Source organism: Ursus americanus, chromosome 16, assembly GCF_024610735.1.
Source record: "Ursus americanus isolate L20-20 chromosome 16, mUrsAme1.1.p, whole genome shotgun sequence".
Taxonomy (NCBI): domain Eukaryota; kingdom Metazoa; phylum Chordata; class Mammalia; order Carnivora; family Ursidae; genus Ursus; species Ursus americanus.
The window spans coordinates 20,526,667-20,541,599 of NC_142142.1; the positions used below are offsets into that span (position 1 = coordinate 20,526,667).

General features: G+C 33.5%; 1 protein-coding gene across 2 annotated transcripts in view; it reads left to right on the forward strand.

Moving 5' to 3' along the window:
- The window catches only part of TMEM135 (transmembrane protein 135), a 248,623-nt gene that overhangs the window by 27,959 nt on the left and 205,731 nt on the right, over nucleotides 1-14,933 (forward strand). The window contains exons 2-4 of one of the 2 annotated variants that reach the window (XM_045815551.2): nucleotides 561-688; nucleotides 2,992-3,084; nucleotides 8,591-8,626. In XM_045815551.2, coding sequence (XP_045671507.1) covers nucleotides 561-688; nucleotides 2,992-3,084; nucleotides 8,591-8,626 — 257 coding nt within the window. The remainder of the gene's footprint in view (nucleotides 1-560; nucleotides 689-2,991; nucleotides 3,085-8,590; nucleotides 8,627-14,933) is intronic. The other variant, XM_045815552.2, reaches the window with a different exon arrangement.

Sequence of the window (14,933 nt, forward strand, 5' to 3'; positions counted from 1 at the left end):
TTAGAGTAGACTAGATTCTCAATCTTTGTTTTTCAGGCCTTTTTTTTTTTTTATGGGCTCCAGTGGGCCAGAAATCATTAATTTTATTTTTTACTTTTTGTATTCATAGCATGATTTTGTCACACAGTAGTCATGTTTGAATAGCTGAATGAATTTCTTCAGTTTCTATCACTGAGGTTCTCTAATATCCAGGCTGATAATATCTGTAAAATAGTTTTGTTTTGGCATTCATTTTATATTTGAGTTGTGCTTTTTTTTTTTTCCATTTAAAAATGTATGCCATTACTTGGTTTAAAACTGTTTTCAAGGCATCACAAATATTTACCACAACATTTGGAAGTTATTCTTCATGACCCATGTTGTAATTTCTTGGTGTATAATTTACCCATTATATCTTCAATAATTTAAAGTGTCTTCTGTCCCAGAAATTATATTTTTATAGAGGAACCAGTAAAATACCAGTTTTAACTTTTAAAATATATGCTGTTATTCAGTACCTTTCACGCTAATTTAAATGGGAAAAATTGGTTGAATTAAACAAAAAAGCTTTCTCTTTCCAGATTGCAGCAATTCTCCGGAAACGAAAATTAGACTATTATTTACACAAACTACTCCCTGAGATCCTACAATCTGCTTCATTTCTGACTGCTAATGGGGCCTTGTATATGGCTTTCTTTTGCATTTTAAGGTTGGTACTCATAATCACCACTGGAGATTAATACAGGTTCCTTTGTTGAAACTGAAATAAACGGATATTTTTATAAATGTTGTGCAGGTCACTGCTTGTGTATTTTTTTCTCCATCAAAGACATTTATTTATTTCAAAGAAAGCTTGTTAAATGAGGAGTTGTGGGCCTCTTGGCCTAAAGATGTAATATAAACTTTAAGTTATTGCAGGGATTATATAGCAAAAGTATTTTGGTGTATCATGCATTTTCTGAGGCCTACTATATTTCCAAGTTGTTGATTAAGATTTCCTAGCTTTTCAATTTCATGGATCAGGAATTCAAAACACCCATCCATGATACAGGTGAGGTCCACATGCAGTGAATAGACTTCAAAAGGACTATAAAATGCTCGTGTTTATATGTAAAACAGTAAATTAACTTCTGGTATATCCTATTGATGAAACTTTGGTCCTGATTAAGTCTTATGATTACCTGTGTCACATGCTTCCTATAATTTAGATACAGTTGGAATTCAGTTTTTAGTGCTGTGATATACCTAACATGTTTATTATGTATTTACTTCTTATCTTTTCCCCTAGTGATTGTTGAAAATCCAAACTAGTGTTTTTCTTAAAACTGTCAAATTAAAATACTAAATTTATATTTTTCTCATACTAGTGTTGCTCAGAGTAGTCCTATAGGTATACATTAACTACAATTAAAAAGATAATTTTCATATGGCTTTTACAGATTTTTTCCCACAATACATTAATATTTATAAACTTTTAAATTATATAGAAAATAATTGATAAGGTTTATACTACTGAGAAAATTATGCTTTTAACTTGACTTGAAAGTATGTGTAAGAAACTATCATATGTTCTCTGGAAAGTTTCTAATACTTGCTCACACACTAAAAATAAAGGTATAAGATAATTAGATTTTAAAATATTGCGATAATCATAAATTGCTATTGTTGCATATTTGTTCTGTGAGTCTGTGTGGTTAACTTGTGGAAATGCAGGACACTTATTGGGTTTATAGTTACAGTACTTAAAATAACATCTGTGTTTCTCCTATAACTGACTCCTTGAGTTATTTTTCTTTAATTTTTGCATTCAGTAACTTCTTAAGGCCGTCAAAGATTTTATGTTGGAGGGAGAATCACTTCTGGTTTTCTCAGGCCGAAGGTTTCTGATGTTCGTTTTAGAAATGCCCATGTTATATATGCTCTGTTGGTTTTCTAATTCTTCTAAAGCTAAGCTTTAGTTAAAAATATCATCTCATCAGTGATTCTTAATCCTTATGTGTATGTACAGATATTTTTCTTATAATGTGTTATTTAGTAATTGGCCAACTTTGTTCAGATCATTTCTCGAAAATTTTATGTGCTGCTTCTCCGTTTCTTAGGAACATATGGTCTTTGAAAGGGAAAAAAAAATCTTTCTAATGTTTCCAAATATCTGTTTTTGGTCTCTTTAAAAACCCAAGCAGCTAATGGCCACTTATAGTGTGTGAGACACTATGTAGGTTCTTATTTTGAAGGGACATTTTAGTAAGTGAAAAATTAAATAAAATATGTATACACACACACACAAAACTAAAAAATATAAACTACTTTTATAAGTACTGTAAGGAAAAGTATCAAGGGCGTAGAAGCAAGGAAGGGGAGACATTTGTTGAATATTTATCATGTGTTAAAAAATAGTAGTAGAATAATAATCATAACAGCTAACATATTCCTCACACTTTCTATGTGCCATGCATGGTGCTAGGAAATATCTCATGTAGTTCTCATAATAACTGTATAAGATAGGTAGTATTATTGTTCCCATTTGATAGATAAGGCAACTGAGAACATAGAAGATTTGCATAGTGAGTAATGTTAGATCCAGGGAATGTGTGAATGAATATGACTGACTAAACTATTGGAAGGAGAGATACCTATTAGTTTGCTGTTGTAATCAGAATAGGAGATGGTGAGAGACTTAACTGAGGCAGGGGTGGCAGGTTGGAGAGGAATTTGAGAGATAAATTGTGTATGGAAAAATTAAATGATTTAATGTGTGGGGGAAAAGGAGAAGCTGAGGATGTCTCAAAGCGTCACACGTGAGTGGGTAGGTAGATGTTGATCCCATTCTCCTAGGAAAATAGAGAGCAAATTCATGGGGATAGGGAAGAGAACTAATGAGTTTGGTTATGGTTGAATTTGAGGTGCTGTGGGACATTAGGTAGAGGGTGGACTGAGAAGGGGAATTTTATTCGTAATAACAGAAATAACCAAATAGAAATTTCATACAAACATTCCAAATTTGAATTTCAGGAAGATACTTGGAAAATTCTACTCTTGGAGTCCTGGCTTTGGTGCCGCTTTGCCAGCATCTTATGTGGCCATTCTAATTGAAAGAAAAAGCAGGTAAAAATTTTTATCTCTATATATTAAATAGAACTGATTTACTGTCCTCCACACCAAATAAAAATTTTTTAACATACTATTTATTGTAGTCCAGGAATGAAAAATATTTTCACATGTTTTTAGTCTTGCAAATATTTGATAGAAAATTTAATTTAAATTAATACTATTATTATTTATGTTTATTAAGCCTGTAAAAATATAAAGATTGACTTTATAGAACAATAATACCCTTTGGTCTTTGTTTACTAAAAAATTAGAGTTCTCGAATGTGCGTGAGACACGGCATACACAAATCTAATTAAAGATCTTTTCCATAACCACAATACCACTATCACACCTGAGAAAATTGATGGTAGTTTTCTCTTATCATCTACATCTGTAATTCCATCAAGCTCTTTGAGTGACCTCTGTTAAATCAATTTTTATTTTTAAGGTATCTTCTCATTTAAAAAAATACTTTCATTTATATAAACTTGAAAATGTCTGGTGACATAATAAGATTTCTATAAAATGCTACAAACTATTATGTAAATTATTCAGTCAGGTAGGCAGTTGAAGGTAAAGCTTTTGAATAAAAGAATTTTTACCATCTTGTAAATAATTATTTTCATTGCTGGGAATTGCTTTGATTCCATCTTTATCCCAGAGAGTCAAGATGGGGTCATGTTTTAATCAAGGGTCATGTATTAATCAAGATTGGGTCATCATCCAATTTATGAAGATATTTATTATAATCACTGAGCCCACAGTAAGAGTATAGATAGATCTTATCAGATAACCAAATGTTTACTTTAACTGCCTGAAGCCACTTTTAATGCCTTCTTGTTTAAGTAATGTAATGGTGCCTAAATTTTTGGTGTCTAAACTTCTGGTTCTTGGCTTGTATCATAATATGATTGGATCACTAATATTACCAAAATCAAGGGATATTATTACTCCAGCATCATCAAATCAGTATTGCCAGAAACGTAGGTTATCCCACCTGAAAGTTCAGCATGTTCAGAGTTCAGAGTGTGGATTCTGGGCCTGTGTTTTCTGGCTGGGGCAGCTGGCTCTGTCACTTACTGTGTTATATGGCTTATTCCTTACCTGAAAATGGAGACAGTGATAATCTAGTCACATGGCTGTTCAGACAATTGAAAGAATTAATGTATGTAAAAGTGCTTAGAACAGTGCCTGACACATACTAAATGTTACCTATTAACTGTTATTATTGGTTTTTGCCCGTAAGGCATGAGAGAGTTATTCTGCTGATTGTTAACTTTGTGATTCATTTAAAAATGTGAACACTTGTTTTAGAAATACGATTTCAAAATATGTAACTCATACGTGAAACTTTAAAGATGCTTTAAACCAGTTTGCTCTGATTTATTTTAGCACATTTTAGCACTATACAAGAGTAATAAGAGCATTTCGAAATTATTTGCCTACTTTTCAGCAGAAAATGTTGAAATTGAACACCTGTGTAATCACCTAGAGTCAACAGTTGTTAGCATTTTGCTATTTTTACTTATTTGTATGATTATATGTATGTGTGGTTGTGTGTGTGGTGTGTGAACCATCGTAAACATCGTGACACTTCTAAATACATCAGCATGCATATTTTAATATAAGGATATTTTTCTGTGTAATTACAACACTCTTATCACACGTTAAGAAAATTAACAGTCATTCCCTAATACCATCTAGTCCACAGTGTCCCTAAATGCTTTTATCGCTGTTTTTTTGAACCATACTTTAGTATGGTGTTATGTTTCCTTATTTTCTTTTAATCTAGCTTAATTTCCCCACTTTCCCCACATGGCATTGATTTATTGATGTGACCAGGCCAGTTGTGTTGTATGTAAAACTTTTCTGGTTTTGTCTGAATTTTTTCCTCATGGAATTGTTTGGTTCACTTGTGTATTTCCTGTAAACTGAAGTTCAGTCTGAAGACTTGATTATATTAAGATTGAACACATTTGGTAAGCATATACTTCATAGATGATGCTGAGGCCATCAGGAGGTCCATAGTTCTAAGTAGTTCCAAGTTCGAGTATGTGATCTTTTCAATAAACCTATGATTTTGAGGGAATGAGCTGAATGGATTTCTTGACATTCCACAGTCTTTGCTTTGCTGGAATGAACCTGAGTTGATCATGATACCATTATTTGTTGATTGGCTAGTCATCGTGTATTTGTGTGTCTTTGTGTATTCTTTATCAGGTTTGAGTGTCATTTACTTCATAAAATAGTTCAGAAGTTTTTTCTTTTTTTCTTGCTCTGGAGTAGTTTAAATAGCCATGAATTTTTGGGCCTTTGAGTATTTGGCCCATTTCTCTGTAAAACGTGGGCGTGGTGACTCTTCTGGGGGTGGTAGTTCTTAGAAGAAGTTATCAGTTTCATCTGTGGAATTGATCTGCTTCAACTTGGAGTTCACTCAATAAAGAGGTTCAGTAACTTTCTCTAATAGCTAGAAAGTTCTATTTTTCAAGAAAGTATTTATAAAGATTTTTATATTTACTTGAAGTTGTACAATGGTCTTATGATTTGATTGAATTTTATGTTTTCAGTGGTTATTTTTCAATTTGTTATTTATTTTGTGTGATTGTGCCATTTCCTTTTTTTTATTAAGTTAGCTAGTGATTTTGTTGATTTTTTTCAACAAATCATCTTATTTATTACTTCTGTTTTTTCATTTCCTAATTCTTTTTATTTTTTTTGCCCTTCTACTTTCTTTTGATTAATTTGCTTTTCTTAGAAACCTTTTCATTTGTTGCTTAGAATTTTCTTTTGGTAAGTGCTTTATTTATATATCCCATAGGTTCTGACATGTAGTACTTTCATTATCATCATTTTCTAGAAATTCTGCAATTTTAGTTTGTGTTTCTCTTTTAATATAAGAATTATTTAGTAGAGAGTTTAAGAAGATGAAATGGCCCTTTTGTTATTAATTTCCAGTTATATTGCATTCTTATCTGAGAATGTTGTTCATAGTGTTTTCTCTGTAAGAAACTTAATAAGGTTTTCCTTGTGGCCGAATTTATGCTCAATTTTTGTGCCTTTTTTTGAACTTTTGAAAAAAAGTGCCTTGTCTTTTATTAGGAGTTCAAAGGTTGGCAGATAGCCATAAAATCTATGCTATTGGATATGGTTTTAGGTTATATCTTTAATTTGAGGTGTAATTTCTGGCATTAAAAGTACGTTTTTTATTTTACCTAATGCATTTTGGCTTGAGTTCCAAAATTTTAGTTATCTTTCTTCTTGCTTGCATTTGCCTAGTATGTCTTTATCTTCCTGAAACACTTGATGTGTCTCTCTCACATGGCCACATGAACTTGGGTTATATTCGAAGAGCCAATCTGAAAAAATCGTTTTATTTTGATATATAAGTTCAGTCCATATACATTTATTTATACAACTGATATATTTGGTTTAGTTCTGCCATGTTATTTTATGTTATTTTTATCATGTTTGTCACTGTGTGGTCTGTTTTATTATTATTATTTTTTTGCTTTTAACTTTGATGTGATTATAGAATCATGGAAAATTGCACAAATAGTACACAGAGTCACTTGAAACCTTAACCTAGTTGTCCCCCAATGATAGCATCTTATGTAACTGTAGTATAACATAAAACCAGGAAATTGACATTATTGTCAGCTAGACTATGGCCCTTATTCATAGTCACTGGTTTTTACATTGACATGTATTGACCATTACAGTATCATGCAGAGTAATTTCACTGTCCTAAGAATCCTCTGTGCTTGGGTATTCATCCCACCTTCCCCCAACCCCTGGTAACTACTTATCTTTTTACTCTCTTATAGTTTTACCTTTTTCAGATTGTCATATAGTTAAAATCATACAGTATCTAAGCTTTTCATATTGGCTTCTTTTACTTAGTAATATGCCTTTAAGGTTTGTCCATGCCTGTACATGGCTTGGTAGGTCATTTCTTTTTAGTGTTGAATAATATTCCACTGTCTGGATGCACCACAAGCTGTCTTCTGCCCTACGGAAGGACATCTTGGCTGCTCCCAGGTTTCCATGCACAGGTTTTTGTGTGGATATAAGTTTTCAGACCCTTTGGGTAATTACCAAGGGGTATGATTGCTGTATCATATGTTAAGAGTATGTTTAATTTTATAAGAAACCACCAAACAGTTATCCAAGGTGGCTGTACCAGTTTGCATACTCTCCAGCAATGAATGAGAATTCCTGTGGCTCCACATCCTTGCCAGCATTTAAGTGTTGTCAGTGTTCTGTATTCTGGCCATTCCAATAGGTGTGTGGTAAGATCTCATTGTTCTAATTTATATTTCCTTGATGGTATATGTTATAGAGCATTTCTTCATGTGCTTTTTTATTTTAATCTGCAGATGTCTTTATAGTGATTTCATGTAGACAACATATAGTTGGGTCATGTTTTTGATCAACTCTGACAATCTCTGTGTTTTATTTGGTATAGTTAGACTATTGACATTCAAAGTGATTATTGATATACTTGGATTAATATTTACTACATTCATTACAGTTTTCTCTTTGTTCCCTTGTTCTTTGTTTTGATTTTCTGTCTTCTACTTTTATTCTGCTTTTTGTGGTTTTAACTGAATATATATGTATATTTTAAAGATTTCATTTATTTATTTGACAGAGACAGCGATAGAGGGAACACAAGCAGGGGGAGTGGAGAGGGAGAAGCAGGCTTCCCACTGAGTAGGGAGCTCAATGCGGGGCTGGAGCCCCATGTAGGGTTCTATCCCAGGACCCTGGCATCATGACCTGAGCTGAAGGCAGATGCTTAACGACTGAGCCACCCAGGCGCCCCTTAACTGAATATTTTATGTGGTTCTGTTTTCTCTCCTTTCTTAGTATATCAGTTATCCTTTTTTGTTTTTAACTTTTTTTAGTGGTTTCCCTAGTTTTGTAATATGCATTTACAACTAATCCTACTTTCAAATAACGCTGTAATCCTTCATAGATAGTGTACCTTACAATAACAATATCTTCCTAATTCCTTCTTCCTGTCCCTTATATCATTGCTGTCATTCACTTATATGTAAGCATGCATCACACACACACACCATATAAATACATAAGCACACACAATTACATTGTTGCTTTTACTACATTGTTATTTTATTATTTTGAAGGAACTGTTATCAGTTCCAGCAATTAAGAATAAGAAAAACAAAATTTTTTATTTTACCTTCGTTTGTTTTTTCTTTAATGTTCCACCTTTGCTTATGTAGACGAGTTTCTGATCTGTAGTGTTTTCTTTCTCTTTAGAGAACATTTAACATTTCTTGCAGAGCAGGTCCATGGGCAACAGATATTCTCAATTTTTGTCTGGTGAAATCTTTGTCTGTCCTTCACTTCTGAAGGATAATTTCTCAGGGTATGGATTTCTTGGTTGGTGTGTGTGTGTGTGTGTGTGTGTGTGTGTGTGTTTTGTTTTGTTTTGTTTTTCCCCCTCTCAACACTAAATATTTCACTCCACTTTCTTGTTTGCATGGTTTCTCAGGAGAAGTTGGATGCAATTACCTTTGTTCCTCTATAGGTAAGGTGGTTTTTTTTCCTCCGGCTTCTTTCAGTGTTTTACTTTATGTTTGATCTTCTGTAGTTTTAATAAGATATTCCTAGGTGTCGCTTTTTGTTTTTGTTTTTGGCATTTATCCTGCTTGGTGTTTTCCGAACTTTCTTGATTTGTGGTTTGGGGCCTGACATTAATTTAGGAAAATTCTCAGTTGTGATTGCTTTGAGTATTTCTTCTGTTCAGTTCCCTCTTTCTTCTCCCTCAGCTCTTCCCATTATGTGTCTGTTGCACCTTTTGTAGTTGTTGCACAGGCATTGGATGTTCTGTACTTTTTTTTCAGTCTCTGTTCTTTGTGTTTTACAGTTTTCAAGGATTCCTAGTGATACATCCTCTAGCTCAGAGATTATTTTCCTCAGCTGTGTCTGGTCTACTAGTGATTACGTCAAAGGCATTCTTCATTTCTGCTATAGTTCCTTTTCTTTGTGTTTCTTGGGAATTTTATCTCTCTGCTTACGTTGCTCATCTGTTCCTACATGCTATCTACTTAATCCATTAGAGTCCTTAGCATATTAGTCATTGTTTAATTTTAAATTCCTGGTCTGGTAATTCCAACATCTCTTCTGTATCTAGTTATGATGCTTGCTCTGTCTCTTCAAATTGTGTTTTTTGCATTTCGATGTGCCTTGTAATTTTTTTCTTGATAGCTGGACATAACACACCAGGTAAGAGAAATTGCTGGAATAGGCCTTTAGTAGTGTGGTGGTGAAGTGTGGGGGGAAGGAAACTGTTCTGTAGGACTGTGGTGAGACCTCAGTCTTTCTGTGAGCCTCTGTCTCTAGACTGAACTTCACAAGTATTTCTCAGCTTTTCTTTTCCTCTTAGGTGGGGCCAGGATGGTTAGAACGTGCTGTAGTTGGTTAGTTCGCTTCTTCCTGTGTGGAATTCTAAGCTGGCTGGAGTTGGGTATTTCTCTTTCCCAAGTCAGTTAGGCTCTCATCCTACCCTAGTAGGTTAGGCTCTGGTTAACTAGCTTCTACCAAAGGCAGGCCTTGTTAAGAACTGAGTGCTGTGGCTTATTTCAGAATGGTTCCTTTTCATCTCCCCCTACTTGGAAGCACAAGGGGCTTTTCCCCTGTTACTTACGGTGGGACCTTAGTTAAGCTCCCAGGGGTAAAACTCACAAGGGTGTGAGGGTCCCCCTATGATTGGGTCCTCTGGAAGTTTTTCACTCTCAGACTTGTCCCACTGAGCCTCCTACTGTTTGTCAGTTTAGGTTTTCCTATCGTGGCTCTTATTCTCTTTGAGGTTTCACCTGGTTTCTGCTCTGGTAAATTGTGATTCTCTTTATCTGCCTATTGTCTCTTCAGTTTTGGGGCTGTAGTTTGCAGGGTGACCTTGCTTCTCTTATGGATCTAAGATGAGTTGTTGAGTTTCCAGCTTCCTCAGCTTTTTACTTGATGTTAGGACTCAGTGATGACTTCTGAGCTCCTTATACCATGCCTGCTATACTCCCTAATAACTGGAAACTGGAAGAAAACATTTATTTTTATTTTTTGTATTTTTTATATTTTATTTCCAGTATTTTTTTGTTTTTGTTTTTTTTAGTGCTTGCTCTAAGGACTACAGTAGATATTTTAACTTTAGAGCTTCTTAGTGTTAATACTTTCATCACCTTGTAAAACATGGAAATGTGTTTAGGTCCGTATTAGAGGCTGCTTGCCATAGGATTTCTGTTATCTCCCCCCCGCCCAACACTTTTTTTTTTGGCTGGCAAATAGTTACTTTCTCTGGCACCAGGGATTCAGTAGTCCATTCTTTCTCCATGTATTTGTAACGGCCCTTGTCATAGTCCAATTTATATGTATGTGTGTGTTGTTGAGAGCTCAATTCTTTTCTCTTGTTGTATTAGTCTAGGCCTTATTTTTAATGATTTTAGTTAAACATTTCTTTGAAGATAAACATGTCTTTAAATACAGTAACTTCAAAGTAAAATTGTGCTATTGATATCAAGAGCTATAACTTTTTAAGACACAAAGAGGTTTCCTGGAAGTGAAGTGATAACTTGGAGTTTAGTTACTAGTTTATTTCCTGTTCTCTTTTTACTTTTGGTAGTGAACTTTTTGTTTTAAAGCATTTTGCTTTCATTTCTTTTAAGTGAGCTATTGCACTAGTGTTTTATCCATAAACATTAGATATTCACAGAAAATTTGTAGGTAGTTATACATTATGATCTGTTCTGAATATTAATTGGAGTGATTTAACCTAATCAAAATTTTAAGTGTAACTTTTTAATAAGGATAATCACGTGGTTGCTGAAGAAAAATTGATCCTTACCTTGATGTGATTGTTAAGTAGTCTAACCCTTTGTGATATGTGTTGATTTACTTCTGTTGTTTATTAGGTGATGCAGTTAATACCTGGAAATAGCTTGCTAGTTCTTTTTTTTGGAGAGGGGTTGTGTGTGTGTATGTATAGCAACCACAAATCCTAGTTTGGGATCTAATTAAAAACCTTAAATTTTAGTCTTTTAGTATTTTCCACAAGGTAGTGACTTATTTTTTAAAAAACAGATTAAAAAAATTGGAGTTAACCTTAAAACATAGGGAAGCAAATCTTTTTGCTTTATCTTTTTACAAGTTGCTTTATAGTGTATCTTATTTAAAAATGATACCAAGTCTGGTCTGTGTTTATCTGAAATTGTGCAAAAGTTAATAGTCTATTTGCTTCGAAAAAGTATTTTTTACTTACCACAAATTTTTCTCAAGATTCCATTAAATATCAAGATCCCTTAATAGATTATATGTAATTTACAGAGGTTGAAGTTATGTATATTTTAAAATTATTATAGCTAGTACCCAAAGTGAAGTTAATTAATATTATAGCTTTTACTTTAAGGAAAAGAAATATGTGATTATGTCTTTAATTCGTGAAGAAAATCAATGATATGTTGGTGGAGATAGCCAGTAGGCAGCTTCAAGTAGGAGTCTAGATTCAGGAGTAGTGTGATAGTCATAAAAATAAGAGTGGGAGTTTTCTTCTTAAAGGTGATTATTGAGGCTATGTGAGAAGATTAGAGTATAAAAACCCAGAATAAGAAGTCGTCTGAGGGTAGAAGGTGGGAAACAGCAACATTTAAGTTGTCCATTGTGATATGTGTACAGTTCATACTTTTAAATAAAATCAGTAATAGCGTGGAAGATACAGAATATGGAAGATTAGCAGTGTTTTTTTTTTTTTTTCAAATTAGCAACTAGTGGTAATTCTAATTTTTAAATCTCTAAAGCTTTATTTAATAATGAAATCTTTACTTGGAGATCATATATTTTGTACTCAATTGTGTAATCAGTTTTTCCAAAGCATTTAATGAGGTAAGAACATACAGTGTGATTATACATACATCCACATATGTATAACGTATGTATATAGATACAGATACATAAGTAAAGATCTATCTTCATAAGTATGTCTTCATCTATAGTGGTTTAACTTTCTTTCCTTCCTACTTTTTTCCTCCCTGTCTCCAACCTATCCATCCATCCATCCATCCATCCATCCATCCATCTTTCCCAGTCTCTCTCCCTGCTTTTACAGATAGGCATGCTTTGCCAGCTAGTTCCTGACAACTTGTAAGAGGGCAATTTACTTAAATCTTAATCGTATCACTGTGGGATTCCGAGAAAACTTTGAAGTTGTTTCCAGGGTTGCTTAAAAAATTTGTGCCACAAAGAACTGTGATTATAGTAACTCAGCAGGAAGCATTGGTAACATCTAGTTTATCCCTAGGTGGGCTGTTTAGAACTAGTCTTCTCTTTCTTTTTCTAGGAAGTGCTTTGTTTGTGGTTCAGAAAGTTGTTCTGATAGATTTTGTTTTGTAGAATTACTATGGAATTTGCTTTGATATTTAGTATTTGTTTAGATAAGTTAAAACTGCAGGGTGTGCGAACATGAGTATGGATTAAAATATAAAAAACTGCATATTTATTCTAAGGATACTCATGGGATGAATTGTGAAATTATACTGTTGTAGTTGTGAAACTCCTAGGCAGATATGACCAGAATGAGTGAACTCTATAATATGTGAATAAAATACCATGAATTTGGTTTATAAATTCTTGACATCTTCAGGTTTCAGTGTCATGTTATCTTCACAGGAAGAGAATTTAAATTACCTTGTAGTCTTCTGAAAAGTTTATTCTGTATTATCTGCTGTATATAACAGCATGTGATCATAAACTCTTGCTCTTATTTTATCTGTTCCTGTACTTTAAGGCAGTATTTCTATACTATTCTAAAACATTCTGGCAGATGAAAATTTATTCTTGTCTTAAAAGACTTTCTGAGATGATTAAATAGCATCTCTTAGTAAGCCATTACTATCGTTAGGACCTTCCACTTTGTTTTTCTTTAATCCGTAATTTCCCCTTTTTTGTAGAATGTAAAACATATATATATATTTTCGTACAATGTATGTATTTATAGAGAGGAAGAAGGGGAGAGAGGGAGAAAGAATATATAAACATTTAGAATTTAGAAGTTACACCATGTCTGCCATACTCCCTAATAACCTTAGTTATGAAATGTGTTATATACAGTGTCGTTAAAAAGTTTCAGAAGGTTAGCTAAAGAATATATACGTTAAGGTTTCCAGAAAAAGAAAAAAATACTATTGTTAGATACAGTATTGTTGTTAGAAGATAATAAAATTTAGAATTTCAGCAGTGTGTGAAGATACCTTGTAGTCTACTGAGGTTTTAAGAAAATTTAATTTTTTAAATGTTTTCCTGTGGGAATAATGATATTCTTAATACATAGAGTTCTTAATACTTTTTTAGGTAGTACCCCTTGCTGTGCACAGTCCCTTAAATTTTGCATGCAGGTTGAAAGACTTCACCCCTTCCCGTATCAAAAAAAGAAAAAAAAGTTTGTTTGTGGTTCACTGAGCTTCACCTATCTCTGGATCCAGTGATTCCCAGAAGAATGGGAGTATTTGTGTATCACAATGTCCTGTGAAATTTAAAAAGCTGTTGTTCTTCTTGGCCCTAGCCCTTCCTAGTTAGGCTTAGGCCATCTTTTGTTGTTATTGGCACCTCCTCCTTCCCCATCACTGTTGTAATAGTATTTTAATAGGTCACTTGGTTTCCAGAGAGAATTTACTCAACTAAGAAGGGAGTGACCTGTTTGTCTTCAGATCTCGGCTAGAGATAGTCAAGTGGTAAATAATAAAATGGCATTTAATTGACTTATCAGTTTCTTGTGATACAGAACATCCCTGGAGAAGTGATAAATCAATATTCTGATATTCTGTACCTCCCAAATTGACATTGGAGCTGAGGTTGAAGACACCACACCAGGGAAACCTACCAAGAAGTGTCTGCTATGTAATACAGCACATGATGCCCTTCACAGATACTGTTTTTTCATTCTTGAGTCTATTAGTTCTGGGTTGGAATTCAGATAAAGCTGGGAAGGAGGTGCTCTTCCTCATTATTTAAGAACAATAAAGTTAAACTTGATTCCAGGATAGGATGCAATTTAATAACAGTACATCCTCTGCTTTTCCCCTAGTAGTAAGAGTGTGTGAGGGCTTTACTCATTCTCAAAGCACAGAAGCCTGTTAGGATATTGTATTAAACAAGTCATTACAGAATTTAAAGGTAAGTTAGTAATGGACAGATTTTCTGCCGTAGGAGCAGTGCTTTAGAAAGAACATGAAATTGACTTCTAATTCCAGCTTGTCTTTGTGCTACCTTTGTATTCGTAAGGAAACCACTTAATTTTTCTGACTCTTGGTTTTCAGTAGAGTAAGGATAATAGAATCTACATTACACTTCATAGGACTATTGAGATGATATAAAATCTTATTTCAAGTATTGATTATACCTTGTAAATTATTAAATTTTATGCAGATGTAAAATAATCTGATCACATCTTTGCTAATAAATTGATATCACTAATTTTCCCTCCTGTTTAATGGCTCTCTTTTGCGACTATATTTCTGTAACACGTTATATGTCTCTAGTATGTTCCTTTTTATAAGGCTATGTTCCTAGTAACACTTTGTCTAGTAATTCCATAACCATTTGTTTAATGCCTATTAGATGCCAGGTACTATTGCAGGTGTGTGAGAATGTGAAGGTAAACAAGATAATCTTTGCCTGGTAGTTAAAGCTTAACAGTTATATTATCAGGTAGATAATTTGTTGAATTTTAGAGATGGAAATAGATTAGTGGAACAAATACATTAGTTCACTTCATAAGGAAATGTAAAATTGGGCACTACCACTGAAATTGCAGAGACACTTTTGGTTTTGTGATTAAGTATATTGTTTTT